At 39.6% G+C, this 15,512-nt stretch overlaps 1 protein-coding gene across 2 annotated transcripts in view; it reads right to left on the reverse strand.

Annotated features, from left to right (window-relative positions):
• LOC144661312 (uncharacterized) overlaps nucleotides 1–15,512 on the reverse strand; it is a 52,440-nt gene extending 36,928 nt beyond the window's left edge. For both annotated transcript variants that reach the window (XM_078522030.1, XM_078522031.1), the window contains exons 1-12: nucleotides 15,295–15,512; nucleotides 12,177–12,523; nucleotides 10,762–11,005; nucleotides 7,632–7,786; nucleotides 5,766–5,804; nucleotides 4,913–4,966; nucleotides 4,314–4,445; nucleotides 3,455–3,511; nucleotides 2,866–2,910; nucleotides 2,268–2,321; nucleotides 1,214–1,267; nucleotides 558–611 (exon numbers count right to left, since the gene is read on the reverse strand). In XM_078522030.1, the coding sequence (XP_078378156.1) occupies nucleotides 558–611; nucleotides 1,214–1,267; nucleotides 2,268–2,321; nucleotides 2,866–2,910; nucleotides 3,455–3,511; nucleotides 4,314–4,445; nucleotides 4,913–4,966; nucleotides 5,766–5,804; nucleotides 7,632–7,786; nucleotides 10,762–11,005; nucleotides 12,177–12,523; nucleotides 15,295–15,361 (1,302 nt within the window). In that variant the 5' untranslated portion in view covers nucleotides 15,362–15,512. The remainder of the gene's footprint in view (nucleotides 1–557; nucleotides 612–1,213; nucleotides 1,268–2,267; nucleotides 2,322–2,865; nucleotides 2,911–3,454; nucleotides 3,512–4,313; nucleotides 4,446–4,912; nucleotides 4,967–5,765; nucleotides 5,805–7,631; nucleotides 7,787–10,761; nucleotides 11,006–12,176; nucleotides 12,524–15,294) is intronic.

The following is a 15,512-nucleotide window of genomic DNA, read 5'->3' on the forward strand; positions in this document are numbered from 1 at the left end:
CCGTAAAACCCTTCTCCTGCATCTTCAGTGTTATGGTCAGAAGGGAACTTTAAAGAAACCACACACTTATCGCAAAGACTAGGGCATGGACCGGAGTTCTGCTGTGGCCTGGCGTTGTTCCGAAATTGCATTGGGGCATCTGCAAAAATTCCCCTTTTCTCGAGCTCTCTAAACTACTTAATGCAGTCTGGTCAAAGACCCTCGTAAAGTGTTGTAAAACACATTAGATAGTATCAAAATGTGCTATATAAAAGCCACATCATCATCATCATCATCATCATCATCATCTAAACATCACGTCACACATAAATGAGAATCCCGACTGGTAGGAGGACAACCAATTAGCTCCACAACTGTTGACTCGGCGCGGCGTGGCGGACAATTTGGAGGAATAGGGGAAAGCCAAGAACAAATCCAACCTGTGGTAGGATAAAGGCCTTGAACCATGTGACATGAAAAAGCAGTGCCTTAACCACTCGGACCCACTGATGCCTTAGCCACCTGCCTTTCATCCACAAATGCTTATTTTGTTGTTTAATGCAATTAGCTTAACTCACCGTTTCGCCGGCTGGTCCAGTTTCTCCGGCTTCCCCAGGGGCTCCTGGCCCTCCCTGACAAGTTCAAATAAAAATATACGTCTTTATGATTGGCTTTAGTGCCCGGGGTGTAAACTGTGGGTGGGAGAGGGTGTGAAGGATAAAGAGAGGGCGCTTAAAGAACATGGTTGCCTATAAGGATAGGGGCACTTAACATTCCTTCGAACAAACTAGTAAATGATGCACTAGCCATCAGCAGCTACACAGAAAGGAACTTGTTTTGTTAGGTCTTGTTAGGCGGTTTTTCTATGTTAATGTGTGATAGATTCTTGTTTACTTATTTATTACTATTATAATTTCACTTTCTTTTTTGTATTTTTATCTTAGTATCTTAGGTGATCTGCTTTAATATGGGGTCCTTGACTCTTTTGTAGTTCATCCTTTGGCCTTGTTTTTCTTAGCCTTAGCCTTAGCCATAAATTGTAATAAATAAATAAATAAATTAATAAAATTAATGAAATATTATAGATGTCACCCATGGCTATAAAAATCTAAAGCGTCTAATCCCGCTCTCCAAGATTTAAAGAAGACCCGAACAAGATAACAAATTTAGTCAATCGTTGTTAGTGCCCTTGCTATGATGAGATTGAAGAAGTTAAAAGCAAACGGTAACTTACGTCCTCTCCACGACGTCCAGGTCTCCCTGGTGGGCCTGACATTCCGGGTGATCCCTAAAGGCAAAAGACACAAGTTAATATGATCCAATGGACACTTGAAACTTTAAACCACTTAGCAAAGATAACCTTCAAACATCAACATTGCAATGTAGGGTTTGTAGGGTGTTCAATAATAACTGCAAATGAGCAAAATAATTTTAATAGACAGTAAAATTGTGCTCTCATACAGTTATGTAACTCAGAGGCGGCGGAGCATTTTGGAGCGTCGGGGGGGGGGGGGGGGGGGGGTAAGACTGTGCCAAAAATGCTTCGGCAGGTTTTCATATTTGGAGTAACTTTTCATTTTCTAACTGCAGAACTTTTTTCGAAGATAAACGAAGTTTTCCGAAGACTTCCAGGAAAGTTTCGAAGATGTTTGGCGCCGGACCAAAACCCCCTTTCCCACCCCCCTGCTCCGCCGCCTATGTGTATGCCGTGTCTTTACTTATTGCCAAACTGACCGACATTTTACTTCTCTAACTACAGCTTCATACGGTCAGAAATTTTAATTAACAACTGTTGCAAGACACGATTGCAGCTGGCAGGCGGCAAAAATTGGCCATAACTTTTACTGATAACCTGGCAACAATTGCCACCCAATCAAAATTTAAAATGACAACTGACAAATGGCCTGATATTTTAAATGAGAAGTCATCTAGTCACCTTGCAATTGAAGTGTTACAAAAGTGTTTATCAATGGCTTACATTTTTATCTTCTACCAAAGGCGATCAACGCTAACCCAGAATTAAAAGATAATCGAGGTTATAATTTCTCTTGTTTTAAAGGGTTTTCCGTAGTTAACGTTTGGTGAGATTGGTCCACGTCAAAACTGGGGGACAGAAAGTATTAACAGAAAACCTCAATAAAATGTAATAAAATTGAAATCAAATTTCATGCTAATCCTGGATTAGCTTAATCGTGCTTTGAACAACTGGCCCAACCCCTTAGTCCGAAAAATGCACAGCAGTTTACATTGCACTAACATTTCCATCGCATATTTTCTGTTTTACCTACCCGTTCACCTGGTGAACCCTCTTCCCCCATTGGTCCGGGCATTCCATTTTCTCCCTGTAGCAAATTAGAATAAAAATATCATTAATAAAAACAATTGCATTTTCTGAGTGACTGTACATAAAATACACAAGATTATGTAACTTGGGGTGGAGGTACATGTAGCTTAGGTATGCAATGCCGCCGGTCATTTCACGAAAATGTTCTGAACTGGGATGGTGCTTCATGAGAAAATGTAAAATGTAAACTGAAAGCTGAAATCATATGGCGCTCGGATGATCCTAGTACTAGGATCATCCTCTTTTCATGTAAATACCTTAGTGCGATGGAAACGAATGAGACACAGTTGAGTACTAGTCTTGTGCAAGGCCAGGGACGATTAAAAAAAGACAATTTAATTTAAAACCAAAATGAAACGCACGAGTTTTATTTTGTTGAATTTAAAAGGCTACAAGACGAGAAGGATGGTAAACACTTAAAGCACTTCATAAAAAACACGAGGGATAAAACTGCAAATAAATTATGTTAAAATAGCAGTTTTGGGGGGCGATAAAACCCGCAACGTCGGACTGCAAGTGAAAGTGTTGTCGTTTGGACTTACGTCAGGGCCTCTTCTTCCCGAAACACCAATTCTGCCAGCAGGTCCCTGAAAAGAAAAAAAAACCCTTTTTGAAATAATGTGCAGTGCTCATGTCTTAATAGTCAGGCCAGCAATTGGGTCGTATAAAATACGAACCGTAAGCCCGCCCGATTAAACGTATAAGAAGTTGCAAACAACATACAAGAAATATTGCACGGCAGTGTATGTACCACTAAAAAGCTGATGTACGCAGACTGCTTTTGTTAGTTCTTTTAATTCAGTTGAAAATTATCTTAGGATCCCAACATGTTGCCATTGGACGTATTAACAAGGTGGCTTCATAAAAAAGTAACGTATTCCGACGACTCCATGTATAGATAAAAAAAGCAATTCGATAAACCAAATACTTTTTTGGTGATAGAAATTGAAAATGGAGGATTTATGACATACAAATCATACGCCGCCATAAGTAACTAACTCGCCAAGCCCTTAAAATAAATTTTTTGTGTGTTTCAATGCCTCAAAGGGTGCGGATAAAAACTACCAAAGTTTCCAGGCTTAACAAAGTTAAGTATTACAGGTTAGCTAACTGACAAGGATGACATTTTACCGGATCGCCAGGTGCGCCTTTCACTTCCATGTAGCCCACGCTTGGACCTTTGTTGCTCTGAAACGCAAAGAGAAATATTCAACGTTTTCACTAAAAACTGCGAAATATAGATGTCGATCATTAACTCTAGTTGGCCTGGGATAATAGAAGAAAAGTCTTGCGCTTATTTCGAATTAATAGAAATTTTTTATCTTTGGTACACTTAATCAGGGAATGAATTTTGATGTGTCAAATTTTTTTGCCTTGGAATTTTCTAGGCAACCACCACTCCAAAATTTGGAATTACCCAGTTTTGATTTGCTGTCGGCTTAGTAATATTCATTATGTTTCATCCTGTATCTTTACGCACAGTCTTGATTCCTATGTTATTTCTGACCTTTCACTATAAATACTTGGCAATTTTTCAACAGTTGTGAAAAGTTTATCTAAGAAATAGCGAATCGTCATTTTGTCGTGATGGGACGTCATAATTTATAGGTGACCACTATTCACATAAACAACTACGGTGCTTTACCAACTTTACAAGTTCTTTATCACCCTCTTGCGTAAAAACTTACGAGGAGAAATTTTTTTTTCCCCCAAACCAAAATATGCGGGGTGAGGGGGGGGGGTAAAAATGGGTTAGAATTTAAGTAACTCACTGCAAAACCGAAAATGTTAACGTTGTTGCGTGTGTCATTAAGTGTATGGCGCATTCGCGTGCAAACTCTTTGTGTTTCCAAATATGGTACTTGGTAAATCTGAAAGTTCAAACGCTGTGAACGCGCGTTACACGTTTCAACCCCTTATGAGTTTATGTTAACAGACAATACAGCAGATAACCAAGAAATGACGAGTAACAGTTGATTGGTCACTCAACTATTGGTGGCGGTAGTGGCTGCGGAAATGGTCCACCATTGGTGATGTTGACCAATGACCCTGGGGGTCCAGGGGAACCCGGACGTCCCTGAACGCCTTTAGTTCCCTTTGGTCCTGCTGGTCCCAGAATGCCCTAAAAGAACAACATAAAGTATTATAAGGAAAGCTGTTTATCGAATTTCTCTGAGCTCACAAAGGTCAAATGGGAGAGAGGGGGCGCAAGCGGCTAGATTTAATTTCAAAGACACCTACCACAATATCTAAAGACTATGTCAACCACGTAACACTTTTTGACACAAGAAATATTATCTAAGCTGACAAATATTAATCTTCCAGCAACTCCGACGTCTTTTCCAGCGAGCAGAAACCCTTTACAGAACACTTTTGCTAGGTGCGACTGAAGTAAAAACTATTTCTGTTGACTATAGTCTCCTTCGCAGACGTTTTTAGGGTTCATCAGGCGTTTTGTCCCCCAAGAGAACGCGTGACGAGCCCAGAGAACATCTGTGAAGGAGGCTATGTTGACTATTGACCGCAAACTCTGATGGCTATTCACGGTTAATTCCATACGACATTGTCAAATTAAAACATAGTACTTACTTCAGCGCCTCGATCGCCTTTCGGGCCGTCTGGTCCAACTGGCCCTTTATCTCCCTAAAAGCAAGAAACGCAGATCCATTATACACAGTCTGCTATCACTTTTACCTTCCCCCCGGCCCCAGAGAGAAATCAGCACCAGAGGCAAATTGTCCGCAAAAGACAATGATTTTGAAGTTTCGAAGACACTGTTTTTGAAGCCGATGACTTTCATAATTTTGCACAGGTAATATCGGTGCAATTTTGAGCTACAATTTTCAGTGCGATATCCATGAATTTCTGTAAGGCGTGAAAAGCTAATAACAGAGGGTTTTGTCAGCGCATGCACACGGTCATAAACAAGGATGATGTTTTTTTTTTGTCCTGAGTTCGAAATCACCTGCAAGATAACGCTGAAATCACAACCGAATCGCACTGAAATCGCAGCAGGTTTAAACACGCAGTGGAAATAGCAAGTGGGCCTTAAGACTGATGTCAACAGAACCAAGCCAAGATTAGGCTTAAAATTTTGGTGTCGGAAGTAAAGTTGTCATCGTATCGATCTGTCTGTGTTTGTCTGTCTGTCTGTCTGTCTGTCTGTCTGTGTCTGTCCTGTCTGTCTGTCTGTCTGTCTGTCTGTCTGTCTGTCTGTCTGTCTGTCTGTCTGTCTGTCTGTCTGTCTGTCTGTCTGTCTGTCTGTCTGTCTGTCTGTCTGTCTGTCTGTCTGTCTGTCTGTCTGTCTGTCTGTCTGTCTGTTTGTCTGTCTGTCTATCTGTCTGTCTGTCTGTCTGTCTGTCTATCTGTTTGTTGTCTGTCTGTCTGTCTGTCTTTCTGTCTGTCTTTGTCTGTCTGTCTGTCTGTCTGTCTGTCTACATACCTTTTCGCCTTTCGGTCCCGGGTCACCCGGTGGGCCGACCTAAAGTATAAATAAGACAAAACAAAGAAGCAAACAACAACAACAAATATTAATTGTAAATATTCATTGTTTGGCAAATCTGAATAAATAAATAAACTATCTAAGCTGAACTTTGTACAGTCAAACATCAAGACAATAACCATTGTATTATCATTTAGTCAACACTATGTGCAATTATGAGTCACGGGGAACCGTGCAAAAAGAAGGTATAAAACTGCCCATTTTGCATAGAGCCATTCATCTTAGGATTAAAGTCACTTGATTTATCTTACTATACTTGAACTTTAAACGTAAGTAGATTATTTTAACTTTCCAAGAAAAAAGGCAACAACCGTTCATACTAATATCAACTTACAAATACTCATCACTGGTGTCTATACACTTTATTTAGTACTAGTTGAGAGAATTCGCTTGGCGCTCAGTTGAGTAAAATGATGATTACGGTTCGCAGCAAAAAAAAAATAGTCTCACTCGAATTGTTGTGTGTTGTTATAATGCTTCATGTTCAGAGAATGGTCTGACTGCACTAGAATTACAGTTGCACCCTTGCTACTTTAGTACATGAGTCAAGGGCGACTAGTGTACGTCTGGCCTCGTTGCTCAGTCAGTTGAGCAATCTCACCGAGGTAAAAATATTCTGTCCTTGTGGGACGTGTTGTGTGGTCCTCTTATTTTCTTCTCTAAGGCTAACGCTCAGAAAGAATTTCATTGGTTTATTTTCATCACTTTGAGCTACGTATCTGGTTTCAAGTTTTGTATTTGCACTAGAACTTCGCTTCATCGAGCTTGGATCAAACACTGCTCCCGTGCTATATTGGAAAAGTAAAGATTAAAGAGACTATGTCACGGATATTACCAGATTTTTGAAGATCCAAAATTTATATTTGTGTCGCAGGAAACCTAAAGACCAGTAATAGTCCATTTTTATTAAAAATTGCTATATTAGAACACTTATGACCCTATTCTCCCAGAGGAGACTTAGGATGTAAGTCAAAGTAAGTCATATTAGAGCACTGAACTTGTAAACAATCATTTCTGGCTGCCTGATGGCTCGGATGGAAACGGATACATCATGAAAAAGTAAGGCTTACTTTTTCAGGTTGTTTCCGAGCGTGTTCAACAAATCGATTTTAAAAGTCGTAGCTTGATTTTTATCCGCATATTAAGGTTATCTTTTCCTTTAGATGTTCAAAGATAATGGTTTATTGAGTTAAGTTGTCTATTAAGAGGGTTATGGGGTGGTGGTTTGTTTTTTTTTTTTTTTTTTTTTTTTTTCCCCCTACTAATTTCAGTAGCGGATCCAGACCGATCATCCAGACCGTGCAATAAGAGGGGGTCTCTCTCAAAAATATATTTTTTTCGGCCCTACGGGCCTAAAAATAAGGTGGAGGCCCGGGCCCCCCAGCCCCTCCCTTAGATCCGCCACTGAATTTTAGAATAGTTTAGACCAAAAGACTGCGAAATTCTCGTGACATAGCTCCTTTAAGTAGTAGATAAAATATGAGCGGGAGATCTGTATGGGCATTTACAGTGGCGAGCCGTTAGGCGAGCCATTGTAAATGGCCATACAGATCGGACGCGAATATTTTATTCTACTTGTGAAATGAAAACAATAAATTGAATGCAAAGTATTGTTATGTGAATCAGAAGAGATCTGTATCAAAAGTTAATTCATACTAATTAGCTGAGCAGGAGTTTGTATCAAAAGTTAATTCTCTTGTTTGATTTGTATTGGGGTTTACAGTTGTGTACATGTGATCTGAATACTGTGCTGGGATTGGTTTGCACCCTCATGAATAGTTAATGAATTTTACAATGTACACTTACCCTTTGTGGCGGAAGAATGGGAGGTTCCGTCGTCGTAGGCGGAGGGGTAGTCGTAGGCGGAGCAGTGGTCGTGGTAGGTGGAGCGGTGGTAGTTGTAGGATCTGGAGTAGTCGTTGGCAGTGGAGTCGTTGTGGGCGGTCGAGTGGTAGTAGGAGCTGTGAACAAACGCATCAACATCGTTAGTGTCATTCACGGTTTACAGCTAAAGTAGAACCCCGATAACTCGAACTCGGATAACTCGAATAACCCCGCTAACTCAAACTAACTTTCATTTTCCTTGGATTTGACCCCACTTTTTAGTCATTTTTACTCGGTTAACTCGAACTCGGATAACTCGAATAACCCCGCTAACTCAAACTAACTTTCATTTCCCTTGGATTTGACCCCACTTTTTAGTCATTTTTACTCGGTTAACTCGAACTCGGATAACTCGAATAACCCCGCTAACTCAAACTAACTTTCATTTCCCTTGGATTTGACCCCACTTTTTAGTCATTTTTACTCGGTTAACTCGAACTCGGATAACTCGAATAACCCCGCTAACTCAAACTAACTTTCATTTCCCTTGGATTTGACCCCACTTTTTAGTCATTTTTACTCGGTTAACTCGAACTCGGATAACTCGAAAACCCCGCTAACTCGAACTAAATTTCTTTTCCCTTGATCAAAATTTGGGTCAGATTTACACCGATAACTCGAATTCTGGTTCTTGCAACTCGCCACGGTAGCCCATTGATTAGAGCAATGAACAGATCACGTATTTGACAGCCATTTTTCACTTTTATTATAAGAATGTATGATTGTGTTAGAGTTTCTGAAGAGATAAGTTCAATTTGCACTGTACTGCGTACTGAAGTGTTAAAAATAAGTAAACTATCAAATAATAACTTGGAAAATTGAATATTCTATCGACCCCGATAACTCTAAACCCCGCTAACTCGAACTGTTTTTCCTTTCCCTCCAGAGTTCGAGTTACCGGGGTTCTACTTTATTTCAATTAAAGTTGTCCCGACCAAAGCTCAAAGACAAGACCGAGAGGTAGTATGGTAGAAGAAGAGAGCAACTGCATGTGCTGAATAATAATAGATATAATGACATAACAAACGCGAACCTGCACGTTTTCTTTCTCTGTAGACATGTGGAAACAAGGTACTTTTAGCCACACTAAATTTAAGAAGACTTTTAAGGTCGCGCAGGACCCTTGCTCATTAATAAATTCATTAGCCAAATTTCTCGACGGTGTGCTATCTTGTAAAGCTTTAATTCGCTACATTTTGAACATCGATTCCTCTAAAATTTATCAAGGATATTAAGGGATGATGGAATTAGATCATGATTGTCATTTTACTGAGAGATGACCGTTTACTGTAATGTTACAGGCTCTTAAAAGTTTAACGGCAGATAATGCGATTTTGTGTCCAAGTTTTCGGCTACAACTGCGCACCGAATAAAATGATTATATAACCTAGTGATGAATCATAACCTCTTTTGTGTTATGACAAGAACGAAATTTTCGATTTCAAAAACTGCTAGAAGTTATCTGCTTCTAAGAGAGTAAAAATGTGAAATCTAAACTTTGAAACGTGCTATCTTTATTTTGAGAACGAAATTTCAAAATTCGCTCTTGTCATAACACAATAGAGTTCTCCAAGTTCATGTTCCTCGCGAATCAACTCCTGAAATTCTATATCGGCGAAGAAAACTTGGACACAAAATTGCAGGATTATCCGCTTCCGAAGACCTTCCGAGTCGATGTTTACAAACCGATGTGTGCTATATTCGCAGCTGTGAATCTAATTATGATAATTCGCTTTGTTTCAGCGCACGGTACGCAAAGCTGAGAACAATACCGTGTAATTACTTGTACAAAGAACTTTAAGAAAAACATTGGCATGAATATTTCGTTTGTTGTCGGCTTCAGTCGTCGCAGTTCGTGCATACTCTTTAAATAAATACATACAAAATGATCTCAAGGGTCCTGCGCGACCTTAAAGACTACAGTGTTTTACAAGGATTTCCAGCCCTGAGAAAAACCGTAATTGAAAACACGTAAAATTACGATAGCTCTGCTGTAGTGATACCGGTGACTTCTAATTATATTTGGTGCCGTGTTAGACTCTAACTTAAATGTGTTGGCGTATAGTTGAAACATATTCGGATCTTCCTCAAAAGTCTTCGGGAACTTTGGAAATCCTCGGTAATATTCGGTTATCTTGGGAAACGTTCAAATGTCCTTTTTAACAACATTTCCTCAGAGATCTTCGGGAAATGGTCAAAATAAACAAAATGATACGTACGTTAAGGTTACTATTGTTAGTTACCTTAAGGTATTCATGGTTTCTTGGAGTTATGAAATTTGGAGGCAGCGTGGCCGAGCGGTTAGAGCGTTGGACTTGCAATGCGGAGTTCCCGGGTTCAAGTCCCGCCCTAGCCGCTAGCTGGATTTGTTCTTGGTAGTCCCAAGTTCAGATTCTCGACCACGCTTGTAAATAGCCAGCTGGTTTGCCTCCGGCCATCTGGGATTCTTAACGTTGTTATGTTTATTTGATTTATTTGTTTCTTTCATTTGCTCGGCCCCACTAGCCTTTGTGCTATAAATACTGCCGAGGGTAAATAAAGGTTATTATTATTATTATTATTATTATTATTATTATTATTATTATTATTATTATTATTATTATTATTATTATTATTATTATTATTTAATATACTGTGCTATGAACATATAACTTAGTTCGTATAGTGTGATCGTCCGGGTGAGAGTAGTTCTGAGAAGAACTGTTGTTGGTGACTGACGTTTCGACAACCTGAGCGGAAGTCATCTTCAGAGTCAAGTGAAAAGTTGTTGTCAGTCGATGATGTTATAAGTCTGGTCCGTTGAAGCTGATTGGTCAGTTAAGCCGTGATGTTATTGGCTGTAAGTCTCGTGTAAAGTTTGTCATCAGTAATTGGTCAGTTTCGATCCGTCTATTGTTAGTCTAATTAAGTCGTTCTGTTCCGTCTATTGTTAGTCAAATTAAGTCGTTCTGTTGGCGGTTCGTTTGTCGCTTCTGTTTACGTCGTGAATAAGTCGTTTGTAAGGTGCCGGTAGTTGTTGACATCTGTTGATAGGCGTCTGTTCTTAACTTACTTGGGCAAAGGATTTCACTGACATCAACAACTTTGCTGGCCAGTTGATCAAAACCTTCAGGCGCGAACACAGCGTCAGCTACATTCGAGACATACTTCCACAACTCTATGGGGTCGGCAGAACCAATACCCAAAGCAGTGATGGTGATTCCTCTATTTTTCATAAATTGTGACACTTGTACAGGGTTGGGTTCTGTGGGGTTTGTGATTCTGGTTTGTCCTCCATCTGTTATCAGCAGCGTCACCTTGAGAAAAAGTATTTTAAATCACACACGGTCCCGCAATGGGTGTCACAATTACAACTAAACACTGTCTTGGAGAAGGGAGGCCAATAAATAAAAGTACGGTACCGACTAGGGCTGCCAAAGATGTCCGAAATTTCAGTTCCCAAAAGGTTGCTTAAAATTTCCTAAAAAGTTGCTTGCAATTTGCTCCAGAATCCAAAACGTTGCTCGAACCTTCCTCCAAAAAACCTAAAACGTAGCTTTTAAATAAGAAAATTCTCTGCTAATTTTACTCTGAAGGTAAGATTTTTAAGCATTTTCATGCAATTTAACTGCAATAGAAATATCTACATAACATTTTAAGGCCAAAATTTGTTGAATACCCGATTCCCTCTATAGCGCACGCCTGCAGGGAATCACGGTAGTTGTATTCATCAAAACTTGCGCGAGACTCAGCAACGTGCATCGTTGCTGAGTCTCGCGCATGAATTGATAAATACAACTACCGTGATTCCCTGCAGGCGCACGCTATAGAGGGAATCAGCTATTGCAAGGATTTCTTTCACTAGGAATTATCGTGAAGATATCGATGACGTCATGTTTGCAGACGAGTTTTTAATGCTTAACGATTCGAAGTTGAAGAATCTTCTGAACAATTTCGGAAATCTTCGGCAAATTTCGTTAATCTTTGGAAAAGATTTTTCGCTCTTCTCCAACTACAGAGATCCCGGAACAAGCTATTTACTAGTTGGCTATTTACAAATCGTGACCCGGAGGGGCATGGTGGAGGACTTGGACCTTAGAACTCCGGATACCTCTTAGCAGTCGGAAAGACTCGGGTCGAGTTTTCGTAAAATTTTCCACTTCCATCACTATTGCGATGCTATGGACTGACACTCAGAGATCATAATTGGGCTTATAGGCGGAGGGGCTTATATCCGGGAGGGCTTATAAGCGGAATAAAAAAACATTTCGAAACGAGCCACGGGAGTGTTGATCGCATAATAAAGCAACATTTAGCCCTGTTTAGTACTGTCATTCGGCAGAGGAGGGGGGGGGGGGGGCTTATATCCGGGGTACTTATAATCGAATGTTGTTTTTTTTTTTTTTTCCAGGTAGATGTGCCTATATCCGGGGGGCCTTAGTCGAGAGGGCTTATAACCGGAATTTTACGGTATATAGAAAAACCTACTTGTTTTACGTCTGGTCTCATTCCAAATTCTTCCCGAAACACTTCTTGATTTGCGAGGCGAAGACCCCTGTTAATAAAAGTGCGCTCACTGGAAAGTGGCCTTGCGATCGATGTCATCTTTCTTACAACTTCATCTAAACTGTAAGTCTCTTTATCAAATTCTGTAAAATCGAAAATTTTTTCCGCATTGTCTCCAAATTGGACCATACCAATATGAGTGCCATCTGGACCAGGGTTGATTTTCACTGCGACATCAGCAAGAAATTTTAACAGAACATTCCAGTCATCTCTAACGCTGCCTGAGGCATCCACAACTAAGGCCAAATCAATCTTACAGTTTGGGTCCTCTGTAGGAATAAATAAATAAATAGAGAAATAACTAAATAAAAAAATAATCACTTAACTATAATCATAATAATAGATTAATAATAACAGAGAGAGAGCTATTCATTTGTTGCTTTTTAGTAGAAATTTTATGGACTCGAATTTATGTAATACTTAAATTTTAGATTCGTACGTGAATGAAGTTAACATTTTATGAATTGGAATATGTAAATAAGCATTTAAAACCAGGGGCGGATCCAGGGGGGGTGGATTGGGTGGCTAGCCACCCCCCTTGATCCACCAGAAAAATGAAATAATCATATTAAAATAGAAAAAAAGGACAATGTTCATCCACCTTTCATAGTCAGGCGGCCGTTCAGAATTAAGGACGGCCATTTTTCCAAGATAGGAGATTTTCGACAGCCTGTTTTACGAACTTCTGCCTTAATGTAACAAAACATGTGTGTATAATTTTCAAAAATTAGATTCCTTTTAGCTTTCAAGAGTTGATTTAGCCTTGCTGGAATAATTTTCTTCTCCATTTACATAGTTTTTAGCAAATTTTCTTACCGTTTTTTCGCATTGAAACGATTTTACAAGCAAGCAAATTCGCCAAAGTTGTCCCCAGGCCACTTTGCCAAGGGCTAAAAATTTCCACGCACGTGGGTGAGCAAAAAACCCCGCATATCTGTTCTTGCCTGTAAGTTCGTGGCCTGTAAACTTTAAATTTAAATCACTGTTCATTTTATAAGAACTAGACTTTTTCTCCGAGGAAAGAATGTTTTGCCAAATTATCATAGAAAAAAGTGGTTTAATAACCTAATTGACAGCTGTATAAAGCTTCTCAGAATCGCGGAAATCACGTCTAAGAGGCTTTAACTTTTCAAAATTTTCTGAGGGGGCATGCCCCCAGACCCCCCTAGAGGGGATGGAGCCTACGGCTCCATGTAATATGGGCCTCAAACCCAAAATTAATTTGCACTCCCACTTTCAAAGAACTGCCAATAACAAGCCTGAGACCCCCCCTCCCCCCATGACAAAACTGGGGCTTGAACAATATAGTAACACAAATATTGGTAAGAAGCCACCCCCCTTTGCAAATTCCTGGATCCGCCCCTGAAAACAGAATGTGTTTCAATTATTACTACCATTATTGTATTTTAGAGATCCACCAAATAAAGATTGAATTAAAAAAATAAATTAAAAATAATAATAAATTAATAATGATGATAATGATGATGATGACGACGACGACGACGACGACGACGATGATGATGATGATGATGATGATGATGATGATGATGATGATGATGATGATGGTGACGATACAAGAAAAGACAGCCATTATCTACCATACCGCACTTTCGCCTGGTGCGTCATTTCTAGTGGTGTACCCTGCAACTCGGCGATTGGAATACACTTTTGGAAGTCTTTTGGAAGCCCATATGGACACAAGCCCCCTCAAAGATAGCCAATTTCGCGTGCTCCGAAAGTGCCAAAGAAAATTTGATTGCCTTGTTTACGAGATGCTTTACATAAAAAAACGGATTCCGAGTTTAAAAACGCAGAATGACTCCATCCGTGCGAAACTCTTTGTTTGAAAAAAAGTTCTAACACGTTTAATAAAGTTTTCTTAATATTTTTTTAATAAACATTTGATCACATTTTACCCTTCAAATCGCGAAAAAGAGAAGTCACTAGCTAAGAAAAGCTATTAAGTGCAATCAAATGACAATTAAGCCATGTAACATTTTGCAGGTTGTAAAAGGTCGGGTCCCTTTACATATTTTTCTCAATTATCTTTAGCTTCCGTTTTTTTTTTAGATTTTACCAGATGTTGAATGATCTCGAAAATTTTTGGAAACGTTTACGATTAGAAGTTCGATTTATCTCTCAACTGCTTTGTTTTAGTAACTGTTAAAGGTTGCTTATAAATATCATGACTAGCATAGCTCCTTTAAAGGTTGGACTGATTGTTGTCATTCATCAAATGGACGAAATTCTCCAATATACGACCGTCTTGGTGAAAGCCTTCAATATACACACCCAAACTAATAGGTTTGACTCTATGGTGTTATAAAGAATAAACCTGAAGAATAAAATAATTGCACCTGTTGCTTTCGGTATCATTTTTGAAAGTGGAAAAAGGTCAGACTATACGTTAGCGTGACATCTAAACAGTCAATGTCTGTGGAAGTGTTGGTTTGCGTGACTGTCTGCCCAACACTTGCGATCGAACGTAGATCATTTGTAGACTTGTTGCAATAAAATTGAAAGGAACAAGGGCCTTGGATGTCTTAATGTTATGCACTTAGATCGTCAGAAACGTCATTCAGAAAGAGCGTTCTTTCATTTATCGGGGAATGCTATTGATGTATTTCCACCGGACATAAAAAGCAGAGCATCGAACCAAACGAAAGCTGTACATTGGAACAACGTCAACGAAAAAGTAACACGGCGTTAATTAAAGCATCAACAGGATGCAGTAAGCCTAAGGACTGTACCATGGACAGCGTAAACCAGCCGCCATTTATCACTCGTGATAAACACGAATACGGAATTTCATGACAATCAAGTCAGCGAAATTAAAGGCCAAATTAATATTGAATCCAAGTGCTAGAAAAGGTACTGAAGTTAACACATCATAAACGTGACTAATACAAGACACCTTCTTTCTACGTTAGCCACATTTTAGAGATATTAAAAGCGATTTCATGGTATTGAACCATATGGGGCATAAGACAGCCATCACGCAACGATCGCTGATAACAAAACAATCACTGTATATACTCACGCGCTGAAACTCTACTGCCAAGCAGGGCAAGAGAAATAACCACACTCCAAATCAAGCTTGTCTGCATCGTGCTGAAAGATTGCTTTGCTCTAGAGCGAAGATTTACCACACGAAGCCTTAAAGATCATTTGAAAGGCCTGCCATCCATGCAGTTACCCCTCCGCGAGAATCTGAAGCGCGCGCGCAGCGATGCCGCAAATAATCTCAATAGTTCTTTG

Source organism: Oculina patagonica, chromosome 7 (genome assembly GCF_052425735.1).
Source record: "Oculina patagonica isolate OP01 chromosome 7, crgOcupat, whole genome shotgun sequence".
Classification (NCBI taxonomy): domain Eukaryota; kingdom Metazoa; phylum Cnidaria; class Anthozoa; order Scleractinia; family Oculinidae; genus Oculina; species Oculina patagonica.